General features: G+C 46.1%; 1 protein-coding gene across 1 annotated transcript in view; it reads right to left on the reverse strand.

Moving 5' to 3' along the window:
- Positions 1-14,596: 14,596 nt before the first annotated feature.
- The window catches only part of IL17REL (interleukin 17 receptor E like), a 410,789-nt gene continuing 409,400 nt past the window's right edge, over positions 14,597-15,985 (reverse strand). Inside the window, exon 18 of the mRNA XM_085654046.1 lies at positions 14,597-15,847. Coding sequence (XP_085510172.1) covers positions 15,789-15,847 — 59 coding nt within the window. The 3' untranslated portion in view covers positions 14,597-15,788. The remainder of the gene's footprint in view (positions 15,848-15,985) is intronic.

The following is a 15,985-nucleotide window of genomic DNA, read 5'->3' on the forward strand; positions in this document are numbered from 1 at the left end:
TTGAAACCAGGTTCCTTCTCAAAAAGTAATTAAAATATCGATCAAGCAAAATTTAGAAGATAACTTATATTACAATTTATTAGAAACACCAAGAAAAGAAAGTGAGATTACAGGCTGACACTAAAAGATGTGCACTGGGAGACTCCCCGTAAAATAATAGAAGAGTACTTAAGATCACATTGACCACGGGCTGCCTGATATACTAATATAATCTCGAAAATAAGGGTTTTTGGGATGAACTAGGACTGTTATTAATGATGTTTCTTCCATATTACTCTCAGTTGGGTATTTCCCAATTTTTCCAACCATCTTCTAAATACAGTGACAAGTGTTGTAAGTTATGGTAAGATCTCTAAAGCCACTTCTGTCTTGCTCACCTGGCATGTTCTATATTGGGGCCTGACTTAATGTGAAGTCTCGAGAAGGCTCAGAAGAAATAGTATAGGAGTGAATATTCCAAATGCCTAACTGCTTTGCCATGTACTTCTGAAAAGTCATCACTTGCATTTGGGGCTTTTATTGCCAGCAGAAAAGCCACAGCAAACCTTCTCACTTTGACAGTCCTTTGCCTTGCATCAAATATTTCTTACAAGAATAAAGATGGGACCAAAGTCATCTTTCTGTAGTGTATCTATCTGTAAAATCACTGCCAATCTACACCCTACCACTTTTGTCCAAGGGCTCACGCATTATGGAATAGAATTTACAGGAAAGAGACTTTTTCGTTTATTAAGATTGTTGAATCAGGGTGGTCAACAAGTTACTTACCTTCGGTAACGATAGATCTGCAAGAGACATAGATTAGTTATAGATTCCTTACCTTAGAATAACCCCCAGGCATCAGACTGGATCTGGAGAATTTTTCGTCAGCAGTACCCCTGTGCGTCAAAAGGTGGCGTTGGTCGGCTCCGCGTTTGTCGTTGGTGTCGCGGTCGCAGTAGTTACTTAGACGCTGCCCTCGCGTGCTGATGTCAGTTCTTTTACTCAACGTCAGAAGCGCAGAGCCATGCAAGACACTGACCACTAGTGCACAAAACTAGGGCCCTAAAAGGGATTCCCTGACCCTAAAAGTCAGTTCGCAGAACGGGGTGGATGGGTGGGGCGGTCAGGAATCTATAACTAATCTATGTCTGATACAGATATATCGTTACCGAAGGTAAGTAACTTGTTCATCTGAAAGAGACAATTAGCTATAGATTCCTTTCCTTAGAATAGAAACTAACCCCGGAGATGGGTCTGCGAACCAAGTTCACACCAGAAAGTCATGGAGAACAGAACGGCCAAAGAAGCCATCTCTCCGGACTTGGCTGTCCAGGCAGTAGTGTTTTCTGAACGTGTGCAGAGATGCCCATGTAGCTGCCTGACGGATATCATTGAGGTGTACTCCCCGTCCCAAAGCAGTGGTAGCTGCCCTCGCCCTGGTGGAATAGGCGCGCAGTTCCACTGGATGCTCCTTCTTCCACAAAGAGTAGCAAGCTTTAATGCACAAAATGACCCACCTGGAGATGGTCCATTTGTGTACGGCCTGACCTTTTTTTGGCACTCACGTAGCCAACAAAGAGCTTGCCATCCACCCGGAATTGCTTGGTGCGATCCAAATAAAAGGAAAGCGCACGTTTTGGATCCAGACGGTGGAGCCTTTCTTTATCCTTAGAAGGATGTGGAGGCCAAAAGAAGGTGGGAAAGTGATGGTTTGACCAATGTGGAAAGAAGTAACCACCTTGGGAAGAAAGGAAGGTCTGGTTCTGAGGACGACCTTGTGCGGATGAACACCCAGAAAAGGAGGCTTTGAAGAAAGAGCTTGTAGCTCACTCACCATGCAAGCAGAGGTGATGGCAACCAGAAAAGCAGCCTTTAGAGTAAGAAGTTGGAGAAGACAGTTAAGAAGCAGCTCAAAGGGAGCGCATATAAGGTAACTAAGAACCAAGTTCAAGCCCCACTGAGGCACTACGAAGGGAACAGGAGGAAAAAGATGAGTAATGCCCTTAAGGAAGCGATTTACAACAGGGGACTTGAAAAGAGAAGGCTGATCAGGAAGCCTAAGAAAGTCTGAAAAGGCTGAGAGATAGCCTTAAGAGTACCCCTGAGCTGAGCCCTGCTTGGCCAAAGAAAGGAGGAACAATAGAACTTCAGAAAGAGGGGTAGAAAGGGGATCCACAGCCTTTGCTGTGCACCATGCCACAAATTTGTTCCATCTGCAGGCGTATACCGTCTTAGTGGAGGGACACCTGGCTGCCAAGATAACATCACAGACTTCGGGAGGAAGGTCAAAGGCTGCCAACTATCGCTGCTCAATCTCCATGCAAGGAGGTGGTGGCTGGACAGGTTTAGGTGGAGGACCGTTCCCTGCTGCTGTGACAGAAGATTCTCCCGAAGAGGCAGTCGGATCGGAGGATCGATGGTCATGTGTAACAGCTCGTGATACCAGACTCTTTGTGCCCAATCTGGAGCCACAAGGATGACTTGGGCCTGGTTGCGCCTGATCATCTTCAGCACTCTGGGCAGAAGTGGTATAGGCGGAAAGGCGTATAGAAGACCACAACTCCACTCGCGACGAAAAGCGTTGCCTAGCGAGAGCCGCCTTGGAAATTCCAAAGCGCAGAATTGCTGACATGGCGCGTTCTCCTCGGTGGCGAATAGATCTAACCAAGGCTCGCCCCACTGCTGAAAGAGACCTTCGCCACCTCCGAGTGAAGACAGCATTCGTGGTCCATCATGCACATGCGGCTGAGTTCATCCGCCCTGGTGTTCAGTGAACCTGCCAGGTGTGAGCAACCACCAGGGATATGCCCTGATGTTCCAGCCATGTCCAGAGGTGGAGGGCCTCTTGACATAGGGTCCATGACCACACCCCGCGCTGTTTGTTGCTTTACCACATGGCGGTGGTGTTGTCTGTGAACACCTGCACTACTCTTCCCCGGACAGAGAGAAGGAATGCTTTCAGCGCAAGACGGATCGCCCAGCGCTCCAGAAGGTTGATGTGGAGCCCAGACTCCGCCGGAGACAAGAGGCCTCTGATCTCCGCCTCTCCCATGTGGCTGCCCCACCCTAGAAGTGATGCATCCGTCATCACCGTGTACTCTGGTTGGGGAAGGGAGAGGGATCTGCCGTTGACCCAATCCTGGTTCATTAGCCACCACTGCAATTGACGAGCAGTGCCCTCCAAGATTTGAACGCAATCGGACAGATTCTGCTGTGCCCACTGTGCTGTGCCCACTGTAACTTCAGGTCCCACTGCAGAGACTGTATATGCCACCAGGCATGATCTACCGGCAGGATGCAGGAGGCCATGAGGCCCAGCAGCCTCAGGCTCATTCTGACCGAAACCAGGGATAAAGGCTGAAAGATCGGAATCATAGCCCGAACATCCCGGACTCACTGCTAGGGAGGATAAACCCAAAATGCGTTGTGTCCAGAACCGCTCCGATAAAAAGGAGCTTCCGAGAGGGAGTCAGGTGTGACTTCGGTACGTTCAAAGTGAACCTCAGCGAGTGCAGGAGGTCCGCCGTAGTCTGGAGGTGGGAAACGACAGCCTGGGGTGAGCCCTCCTTCAACAGCCAGTCGTCAAGATGGGGGAACACTGGAACCCCTGATCTTCGCAGATGAGCTGCGACCACCGCCATCACTTTTGTGAACACACGGGGGGTGCTGGTAAGGTCAAAGGGGAGCACGGTGAACTGAAAGTACTCGTGGCCTACCAAGAACCGTAGGTAATGCCGGTGGGCTGGCAGAACAGGAATGTGAAAGTAAGTGTTGTGCAAGTCCAATGCTACCATCCAGTCTCCAGGGTCGAGGGCACACAGGACCTGAGCTAGCGTCAAACATTTCGAATTTCTCCTTCCGGAGGAAGCGGTTGACTTTTCCTGAGATCCAAGATAGGATACAGGCCTTTGGCCTTCCTGGGCACCAGTAAGTAGTGGGAATAGCAACCACGACCTACTTCTGGGGCAGGAACTCACTAGATGGCTCCCTTGGCCAAGAGTGCCGAAACTTCCTGTTGGAGAAGGGCCAGATGATCCTCCGACAAGCAATGGTACTGAGGTGGCATGGATGGAGGGGTAGTCTCGAAGGGGTGGGAGTAGCCCCTTTGGACTATCTGGGAAACGCACCTGTCCGACGTGATGGTGCGCCAGTGGGGGAGGTGATGGCGAATCCTGCCCCCCACTGGCGATTGGTGGCCCTGGAAGGTCATACTAGGAGGGTTTGGAGGCTGCTCCATGGGGGTGGTTCCCACATCCCCGGCCGCGCAAGGACTGCACAGCTTGCGCTGGCCTGTGGCTCTGGATGGAACATGGTGGGGCACCCCTTCCATAGCTGGGGTGAAAAGCAGACTACACAGGGTGGGTGGTGGAGAGGCCAAAGGACCTGGCTGTAGCCCAAGAGTCCTTAAAGTGCTCTAGCGCATTGTCTGCCTTGTCGCCGAACAGGCGACGGCCATCAAAGGGCATGTCCAGAAGGGTAGCTTGGACATCCCCTGAAAAACCAGTCGACCTCAGCCAGGCGTAGCATCGAAGGGCTACCGACGTTGAAATCGTCCTGTCTAGCGAGTCGGCGGAGTCCAGTCCACAGCGAATGGTAAACTTTGCTGCATCTCTCCCCTTGGCAAATGCAAGGGAGAGTAGGGCCCTGGCCTCCTACGGGCACTGGGGAAGCACCTGTGCCACCGTATCCTACATGGAGTTGGTGTAACGGCCCAACAGACATGCGGTGTTTACCGACGGCAGTCCCAAGCTGGACGAAGAAAACATCTTCTTCCCAAGGTGGTCCAGCTTTTTGGATTCCCTGTCAGGTGGTGTGTTAGGGGATGCGCCTTTGGACGTGGAGGCTTGGACCACCAAGCTCTCAGGGGAGGGGTGTTCGGAGAGGAAAGAGGGGTCATCCAGAGCTGGGCAGTGGCGTTGGGTGATCATCCTGTCCACAGGAGCCCCTATGTTGGGCCTGGACCAGGTGCCCAAAAGGATGAAAGTGAGGGCGTCATTGAACTGCAGCAGGGGCTCTGAAGAGCTCACAGCCCGTTGAAGCACCTCTGTCAGGAGGTTAGTCCTGACCGCCACCGTAGGTAGCTCGAGGTTGAGAGCCTCAGCCGCCCTACGCAACACCACTGCTTAAGAAGCTCCCTCCTCCGTAGCCACGGTAAGAGGAGACAACATGCCAAGGTCTGGGGAAGTATCCAGTCCACTGGCATCCCCCAACTCCTCTCGTCAGTCCGGATCATATTCTAACTGGCCAGCTAAAGGGTCTCCAGACCCCTCCCATTCCTCCTCACCCTCCTCTGGTAGCCAATCTGGCCTAAAAGAACCAGGGTGGAACAAGAGCACAAGAGTACCCGTCAGCACTGGATTTGTCTCCTTGTCCAAGTTGAGGTGGAGGCCGGGGTCGATGCCGCCTGGGGACACAACCGGTGTCGGCTGCGGATGTGGTACCAATAGAATCAATGCCAGAGGAGGTGTGGTCAGGTCGACCGCGCCGATTCGGATCCAGGCCTGGATCCAAGGGGACCTGCAGTCCTGGGGCCAAAGCCATCATCATCGAAGGCCCAGGGTCCCCAGCCAAGTCTGCGGGGCCCAAAGGCGCGCCGGCAGAGCCCCAAAGATGGCATGCATCGCCTCATAGAAGCTCCGAAGCTGGTCAGAAGTAGAACCGGGCTGTGGGTGGTGCCCATCCCTCATTGCATCATCCAATGGACGAGGAGAAGTCGAAGAACGACAATGCTTCTTCAATTTCTTCTTGTGCTTCGACTTACCTGAGTAGTACGGAGACTTGGAAGGGGACTGGTGGTGAAGGCTCCGCGACTGGTCCCTCGACCTCCCACGCGACCGGGACCACAAGCGGAGCGGACTTTTGGCCCTTGAGAAGCTTTGGGGACCACTCCTGCAAAGACTTCGGATTCATGGTCCGGCAGTCGGAACACGACTTGGAGTCGTGGTCGGGTTCTAGACAGAACAGGCACACGCGGTGCGGATCCATCACCAACATCAACCGTCAGAAGGAACCGCAAGCCTAGAAACCGGGCATCCCTGAGGTGCCCCAAAAGTTGAAGACTCAAAAACTACGTCGACAAAAAGTCAGTCAAACACTGACAGGATCTACCGCTCTCTCCAGATCTGCGCTGGCTGGTGCAGAAAAATAAAGAATTGATGTCAGCGCGCGAGGGCGGCTTCTAAGTACCTATCGCGGCGTCATCCCGGTGACCACGACGCCAACGACAAATGCAGAGCTGACCGACACCACCTTTCGATGCGCAGGGGTTCTGCTGATGAAAAATTCTTCGGATCCAGACAGAAGCCTGGGGGTAATTCTAAGGGAAGGAATCTATAACTAACTGTCTCTTTCAGATATGCCAGGCAGGGCAGGAGCACCCCAGTTCACTCAGAGATACCATGAGATATCGATGCTGCAGAGATATTGACAAAAGGAGTAAAGCTAGTTCAAAGTAAATGATCAAGCGATGCAAATGTAGCGACCATTTGAGGAAGATGTTTGTGCAGAATTATTATTGTCTTATCCAAGGTACAATCTCAGGGTGTAGGAACCTTCTGATTGCCATTTTGTAACTGGGATGAACAACAATAATGAGACAGGATCACCTATGTTTTGCCATATTTAACATCAAAGTCACATTTTCACACAGAAGTGGACTGCATAGATTCAAGATGATTTTTGGGTGCCACTGCATCTCTGCCCTGCAATACAGACTGTAATCATGATGTTTGGCATGTTAGTTATATCTGGTTCCTTACTGCATATCATTTTGCACCTTCTGATACAGACTGTTATACCACTGTGTGGAAAATCCAGCTCACTGACGAATTACAGCAGGTCAGGTAGAGAGAGGTAATGAATGTCATGTAGCTTGATGAACTGTCTGCCATCTCATTTGTACAAGGTACTTCCAAGTAGTGGCTAGTGGAAATGACTTTGCTCAGTGCAAGTAGTGCCATCCGGTGTGCCCCACTGCAGACACTAGCTGGTTCATTCTAGGAAGGTTTGGTTCAAAATCCACTAGATCTAAATGTTGAATGGGTATGTGTGGCCAACAGGTGTAAAAAGCACTGATGGGTGATGCTTCCTGTCCATGAAACGTTGGAATGGGGACAACGACAACTTTTTGTTAACCTGTCCATTGCTTTTTAGTATAGTCCCACCAGTTGTGTGATCATGGCCTGATGGTGGCAAGGATGAATGGAAACTAGTTTGAACCTTCAATCTGTGATGTTTGCGTGTGATAAAAAAAATTCAACTCACATTCAAATGCAAAGTAAGCTTCTTTAGAATTAAGATTAAACAATTACTTTAAGCAATACAAAACCAGAAATTTTATTGCATCCAACACGATATACAAGCTTTACAAATAACATTCTATGTACATATATTTTGTATCTGGATGTAGAAGGATTATATGCTTTCTTTAGTCTCTCTTTCAAATGTAATACCAGTGAAATAAACAGGACTTTAATTCTAACATTAACAGTGCTAGTTAAAAAGGTAACAGTATGTAATGGTAAATGACATGAAATTGTATACATTTAATAAATAACAATGCAAAAGTTTCTTAATATTCTTAAAGTGTGCAGTCAAATATAACTAATATAATTAGTCTTTCATATAAATGTCATGTTTTTATTTTATTAAATTAGATCTATGGGTTCATAGGCTTAGAGGTCGATTATAATGAAAATATTGTGTTGGCTATGGATGCAAATTTGGAAGAGTTCAAGAACTTCATTACAGTGCTTTCCAGATAATCATTGTTGCTTAGTTGTCTCAACAAGTTAAGACTGATTGCTGATCACTACAGAGTACAGATTTGAACCTGTCAGCATTGCCTCAGTGTCTTATACTCTTAAGAATCATATCAGAATATCCAGCACAAAAATATTGTTCTGCCAAACTATGGTAGCCAGAATATTGACTAACAAAATAAGGTGAAGGTAAGTATATGAAGGTACATCTAGATATATTATTCTAAACTCTGTGTCTGTGTACTGTGATAATATATACATCCTCAAGCTATAGACTTATCGTTAAAGATAATAATATCTATATTTACCTTCATTTTCTTTGGGACTTAATATTCAAAAGAGGTGTATAAAGAATCAATGATGACCCTGTTTATAAGGCAGAACCAAACAAAGCCAGATCAAACAGTTGCTATTCTTTGGACATTTTTCGGAGAGTTTGCAACCATAAAGCCAAATTGCGTGTACTGGTATGCATACTGGGGGGCAGATTTATGTTCCCTGGCGCATCCCTGCAAATCAGCAGGGATGCGCCAGGGAAGATGCGTCACACAAGTTTGCCCTTGTGCCACCGCAGATGCGCCGCATTTACAATGCGGTGCATCGTGGCGCAAGGACAAGCAGATGCGTGACGCATCTGCCTGTGTAAGGTTGGCGCAGTGCTGAAGTTATGTCGCAAGCGCGACGCAACTCCAGCACTGTTCCAACCTGCCCGATCCCTAACATGGTGCGTCAGGCCTTACGCCTGCTTGAAGCAGGCGTAAGGATTTGACGCACCAGCGTTGGAAAAGTGACTGCGTGAAATCTCGTAGATTTCACTGCGTCACTTTTCCGAGGCTTTTTCCGACGTAACACCCACCCTGCATACATTAAACCTGACGCAGGTTTAATGTGGCGCAGGGCTTTACAACGTGACGCATCTCCCTAGATGCGTCACGTTGTAAATCTGCCGCAGCATGGCGCTAGCTTTGCGCCACCGCTGCGTCCCAAAAGTGACGCAACGGCAGCGCAAAAGTGGTGCATAGGGCTTGTAAATCTGCCCCAAAGAGTCTTATTTGTGGGGTAATGGTTTACCCAGATATTATTAAATTCACATTGCTTCCAAGGGAGAGATTATCTATAGACAATATAGTTGGATCTGACCCTTCCTGCAGGGTCCTCCTCAAACGTTTTGCTTTCATCCTCTTGTTTTCTGAACCCCTTTTTGTTGGCTTTAGGATATTGAACACCTCACCACTGCTGACAAGTGCTCAAGTGCTTGTGCTCTCTTCTCTAAACACATACATATTTGCGTACACCCAATTGGTATATTAAATGTACTTATAAGTCCCCAGTAAAGGGGTTACAACAGGTTCCCATGTCCCATGCTTTAACTGCCATTAGTGGGCTTGCAGCAGGTATTGTGCCACCCACTTAAGTAGCTCTTTAAAAACATCTCAGAATTACCATTCTAGTCTGTGTGCAGCTTTAAAACTGCCCTTTCAACCTCGCAAAGTAAACCTTTTGCCAGGCCTAAACATTCCTATTTAATACATATAAGTCACACATGGTATAGGCGCTAAACAGCCCATAGGTCAGGATGCATTGTACTTAAAAACTTGGACGGGTACTTTTACGTTTTACCTGTCCTGGTAGTGAAAAAGTCCCAAATTAGTTTTTTACTACTGCATGGCATACATCTCCCATAGGATAATATGGGTTACCGTAATACATTTAATAAGTGATAACGTTTGTTTGGGAGCTGGTAGGAATATTACATCTGGTGTCTGAGGGATTATAATTTAAAACCCTCTGTAATGGTAAAGTCAGATTTTAAGTCGCAATTCTGAAAACGCCACTTTTAGTAAGTTGGGATTTTCTCTTCCTAACCATTCAGTGCCTGCAGCCTGTATCCTGGGTCACATAACTAGGTGTAGCTGGCAGTTAGCCTTTGTGTATCCTTCCCAGACAGTATCACAATAGAGGGCCTGAGTCTTGCAGGATGGGCCTTCATGACTTAATAAAAAAGGGCAGAGCTGTCACCTTTCACATTTGCACATCAAAAACTATCTCAGCTCACACAACAAGGACTTCACTCTAGCCCATTGTGACTACAGGCAAACTGGGACCAGGGCAGGGGGGCAGACAATTCCAGACACTTCTGTGGGAGTAAAACCCAGAAGCTTCTCCCACTTCAAAGCTGGCATCAGGTATACAAAGGGGACCCTAAGACCCACTCTTCAGTGAACTGCTGGACCTCTGGATAGTACAGAAGAAGGACTGTCCTGCTTCCAGAGAACTACACTGCTGCTGGATGCCTGCCCTGCTGCCTGAGAAGAAAGACTGAATCTGCACCCTTTATCCCCGGCTGAAGTGACTCAAGGGTCAACAGACTGGCTTCCTGTTCTGAGCTACAGGGACACAATTAGCCCCAGAGGCCTGCCTGCAACTGCCTAACTGACCTGCTACATTGGAATTTTCCGGGACCTGCAACTGGACCTGCCTGCATCCTGATGGCCTCTGCTGACGTGAGTTCTGGATCACCAAATGGTGCCTTCCAGGTCCTGCACCCTTAGTGTGGCATCAGTTGAGCTTCTCCTAGAAGAAAAGGAGAAACCCTTATATTGTGGCCTTATTGCGACCGCAAATAGGCTTTCGCACCAAGATCTTGCCACTCGCTCCGACCAACACATATCTCAGGTGAATCCAACTATTCATGCTACGACGGCTGGCAATGCGAGATATACAATTTGTGCTACAGCATTGAGAGCCAGCAGTGACTCCAATGCACAGGTCCAGCAACAATCATCCGCTATGCCTGGCCTGCTCTTCGCGCCACAGAGGCAACCATCTGCAACGCTCTCCCTGCTCCTCGTGGGCTCCTCCACCATGACCAGAACTCTTCGTGCTGGACTTTAGAAGGTAACTTTTTCAGCAGGACTAACCTGGCCCCTGTATCCAGCACACGATCCACCGCAGTAAGCCTGAATTTGTGCTTTTCACTTGGTCTGGTGCTACCAGATAACTGCGAGTGGCGCTTTGTGTTTTCAGACGCGTTACTTAACTTACATCTTTGAAATTGCATATCTCCAGTTTTACTGATTGGATGTTTGTCATGTTGGTGTAAATAATTGATTACATTTTACTCTGTTTTTCTAAATTGATGTGGGATTTTTCTTGTGTTGTGTTTTCAAATGTATTACTTTTTGATGGCTACATAAATGCTTTGCACGTTGCCCCTAAGTGAAGCCTGACTCCTTTTGTTCCAAGCTACCAGAGGGTTAAGCACAGTTACATTTAGTGGCTTTTGTGCTTCACCCTGGCAGGGACAGTGGCTGTTGCTTGAGAAGGGCCCCCTCAATCAACAACCCCCTTACTCACAAATATGAATTTTGCATTTGTGGGGGTTTATATCTCAGGAATGGTGCACTTGGAAGAGCTGGGCACAGGCGGTTGTTTAAGGCCTATTTAGCTCCTGGGCACATCCAATGTTGCATTCTTGTTACTTTGAATATCCCTCAATCCCCAGTGAAGTTGCATCCTGACCTCCCACCAAGACTCCTTAATTCACCTCCCCATTCAGTCCACCACACTGGTCTTTCTTCTGACAGAAGAGCTGCAAGAAATCCTGCTTATATATTCATGCACCAATCATGGTTATCCATGACTTACACTTGCTCAACCATGGATCACTATATTTGACCACCTTTTAAACAGACACATACCTAACATATGCCTTCCTCAAATTACTGTTTTAATAATATGGAGAATTTATTTACTAGTAGCATCCTCAATTTCAGGGATGGTACCTCTGTTAATATCAGCCCATTTGCTTATGTTGATTATCATGAGGAACCCTTTGAAGTGTGTCTCACCAATCGAAAAGTATCCCTAAAATGTGAACCTTTATAATTTAACATTATTTTAATAACACATTTAATGTGTCTTACAAAACAATATGACTAACTTATTCACTGGTTGACCCATCTCGCTCCTCTTAGCGCACTGAGTGTGCCATCACTATTACGACATAATTAGCTTCTTTGTAAATATCTCTTAAAATAGATGCCACTTTTGTTATACTTAAACATGTCTAGGGTAAAAATGACCACATCATAATGGCGGGCTCACCTTTAATATATCCAGGTGATTGCACATTACAATGACGTAATAAGAAATGCAATTAACACAGTTGGGGAGCATTGAACAAATTTCAGAGCAAAATATATTTTGTGCTGAAAAGTTGACACAAACACAATGCAAAATGGCTTTTTATCGACTTTATCGACTAGCGCCCAACAAAAAATGCAATGCTGCTACATATGCCGGTAAATGTTTTTTTGTTCCTGTGTATTTTAAATGTTTTTATTTTGATTATTGTGGCATTGGGGAGTGGAGGGATATTTTTAAAGAGTACCTACTTTTAGAGAGGGATTTTTGTAAACAGTACCTACTTTAAACCTGAGAAAATCGTTGTTTCTCTACGCTTCCACACTTCTCAACAGAGGTGCCATTTTGGTTAAGTCACTCTCTACTGGCTTGAATCCTGCTTCATTTTTGGAACTTAAGCAGGGTGTGCTGCTGTTGGGCCCAAGGCATGCCAAAGACAAGCCTGTCTGTGCCCTTCTGCACCTGTCTGCATCCGGACCAATTCCAGCACTAGCCATGCTGCCAGTGAGCCCAGCCAGTGCACTTCCACACAGGTGTATTCAAGGAAGGATTTCCTTCATTTTCAAAGCTCACCATGTGATCACCAATTTAACCTTAGTTTACACTTTTCTAACTGCCCCGCATATGTGTGTCTTTTTGTAAGTTCTCATTTGATCATTCTAACCGGAATCAGCATTAGTATTCTAATATCGCTGATAAAGCTTACCCTCCTTTTATGAATGGGTCTAAGGAGGATGCCCCTTTGGGTACCACTTTTTTTTGCTTGCTTCCTAAACTGCAGATCTTTACCCAAACATGCCTTAGATGTTTTTAACTTACTCTTAGAGGACAAATGGAAACTTATTTGCCTTGCCGAGACTTGGTTAAAGGAGTTTTCCTCAGCAGACATTGCTCAAGGGTTTTAAATCCAGAATATCAATTAGGCGGATAAAAATGGTGGCGGTGTTGCAGTAGAACACCGATCCACTTTTTACTGTTCAATTAATAAACTGTCAAGTATAGCAAACATCGACGGACTGTCCTTCACAATTGCCTTGGCACCTTCCTATTCTTTATCAGAATGCTAATTTATAGACCGCAAGACCGTCAAACTGCCTCCCTCTATCTTCTTACAGACCTGCTTAGTCAGCTGTTGCTTCTCTACACTATTTTTATAGTGCTATGGGATTTTATTTTGAATGTAAATGATTTGAATAGTAGGGCTGCTAACCAGATTGTGACTGGTTTAGAAGGATTTAATCCAGAACAATTAGTGAGTGGCTCTACACATAAGGCAGGTCATGTGATGGAACTTACTTTTTCTAATCTTTTGGATGTTCATGTCAAACATGCCCTAAATCTAATTTACTCTGAGCATGTTCTGATAACCTTTATGGTCTCCACAACCGTCTGATAGGTGGCAGGATGTATTTCATAGAACCTCATGAGCATAGCACAACATTCTGGAACATCTCTTAGTTGAGGCTCTCTAATCCACCCCTATCAATTTATTTGGCCAATGAGATAAGGATGCTGCTGTCTTTAATGAGGCCTTAGATCATATTACACACCAAAAAATATGTTTTGTTTATCTCACTTCTAAACTCTGGAACTTCCTCCTTGTCTTCGTTCTTGTCCCTTCTGAAAATTCTTTTTTAGAAAACACTTGGGGACTTTTCTTTTTTAATTTCTATCTGGGTGGTCTCTGATCTTCGGTTTGGCTTCCTACTTAGTTTTAGTACCGTTCACATGCTGCGAGCGCCGGGACGCTCTTTTGGAAGCAGCTGGCTGCTTTATACATTTTATTGTATTGTATTGTATTGTACTGAAGCAGAGCAGAAACTGGTGAACACCCCTAGGTTTTCATACAAATCCACATCAACTTAAAGTAGCACAACTTGGCTTTTGTGTGAAATACTGATGTCAAATAAAACTGTTTCCAAATCAAAATAGCATATGATGTTCCCACGCGTAACGTGTAATTTCAAAGAAATTACGGGGCATATCAACAACAACCGGCGATAATTATCGCTGAGCTCACTTAGCGCTCGGATAATTATCGCCGGCTATCGCCAATTTTTATCACTGAGATAGCGTGCTATTAGCAACGCTTATCTCATCAGCGATAAAAATCCTAGCGCTAACTGGCTAACGTGAGATTATCGCTGGAAACCCAGCGTTAATCTCACGTTAGCTAGTTGATAGGGACTCACAAACTTAGCCATGATATCCACCTTCCATAGGATATCATGGCAAAGTCAGTCCTGAAGCAGGCGTAAGGAAAGTAGGGTTAACAGGGGTTATCGCTACTTTTCCTGACGCTATGCTTCATAGCGTTAGGCTTGCTGATAGGAGAAATGTCGACATTTCTCCTGTTATGCCAGGTCAGGAACGCCCACTTTGCATCTCATTAGAGATGCAAAGCTGGGCATTAGGAATCCTGACGCTAAAGCAAGGTTTCACGCGTTACCGTGAAAAAAAAAATTGATATGCCCCTACATACTTTACCCATCTGATATCTTTGGGTGGCTTTCATGGTGTACAAGTTTGTCATTGAGGGTGTACCTCTAGGACAAATGCCATGCAAAATCCCGCCACCTCACCCTGGTGTTTTGGCGCAAAGTTCAGAGTCCTGGCATGTCTTGTGTAAGCTCAATTAATGGCATTATCGGCACATAGGTCTTAATAAATATGACGGTGTGAAATTATTTCACCAAAACACACCGTGCTGAGTTGCTGACTTTTAATATACCTTTCAAAATCACTTCAGATCAGGGCTGGCTTTGGGGTGATGTGACTCGTGCAGCCGCACCTGGCGCTGTGTTAAAAATAACTGAGTTCAAAAGCACATGAACTTCCTTGTGCGTCCAACAGTTTTCAGGCAACAATAAAAATGTCAAAATAACTCTGGTGATTAATTTTACTGCTGGTGAGAGATCAGAATTTTGTCTCGTGGTTGTTTTTGCTCATCACAAAGTAGCGCAGAGGGATAATATACCTGCTGCAAAGAACGTGTACTATGCAGATCACAAAACTGAGTGTGAATGAACTATGAGTAAAAAATATTAAATGTATGTCAAAGAGGGGTTATGGGGAGATATGGGGCACTGTTTGAGAGTGCCAGTGAGGGAATTCGTGGAGAGGGAAGTCATGGGGGGCGCCAAAAAAGTCTGTAGCGCCAGGTGCCACCAGCGCTAAAGCCGGCCCTGGTTCAGCTCATTCAGGGACAAAAGACTTTTCTTTCCTCATGACTCTCCATGAACAGCGGATAGACTCCAGACGTGTTTTATACATGACCTTCCCAATCTCTTTGCTTCCATGCGTTTCAAGTCAATACCATTAAAGAGCCAAGCACGAGGAGCTGGCTTGTCATGAGGACAGACTACTTGAAATGACGGAACAAAGTCTATAAAAACACTTCACATTGCAGCATACAGTATGAGTCACTGAGAAATGTTCATTATCTGTGTGCCGGCTTTTAGCATTCGTTGTAATCAAGTTCTTCTCTTCAAATTTACAGGCGTTTTTTTTAAGTTTGAGGCAGGCTTGGCATATAAACTCCTGGTAAAAATTTCAACCACACGGTCACAAATGAGATAAGGTAAGCAAGAAACACCATTTTTGAAAATAATATCCATTTCCACATTGCAGATGCAATTGTCTCGATAGCAGTGCAGTTGTCTTCTTATAACCCACATGCCTCAGCTTGCTACCAGGAGAGACCCTCTGTGAAAGGCCGGCTGGAATTCCCACCTGGGATGCATGTAGGTAGCATGTCTGGTGCGCGTGAGAACACACTGCAGAGAGCTATCCGTCCTCAGCAGCGCGCGCTCGGAGACAGTGGCTGGCTATGGCATGGCTGGACTTTGTAGCACTGTCTCAGAAATCAGCTGGAACTGCGAGCAACAGGCGTTCTGCTTTTCAGTAGACATCATCCACGTTGGCAGAAAGGATCGATACTCGTTGCTCTGAAGAAGAGGCTGCAAACCACAAACATTCAGTTGCATTAGAATTTCCCTTGTGTACATAGTTTATGTATACAAAACTACAACAAAAATTAAAGTCACGTTTGGCAAAATTGTTTGTTCGGAATGACGTTATTTAAAGAAGAGTCTAAT

The sequence above is a fragment of the Triturus cristatus genome, chromosome 4_1 (genome assembly GCF_964204655.1).
Source record: "Triturus cristatus chromosome 4_1, aTriCri1.1, whole genome shotgun sequence".
Classification (NCBI taxonomy): Eukaryota; Metazoa; Chordata; class Amphibia; order Caudata; family Salamandridae; genus Triturus; species Triturus cristatus.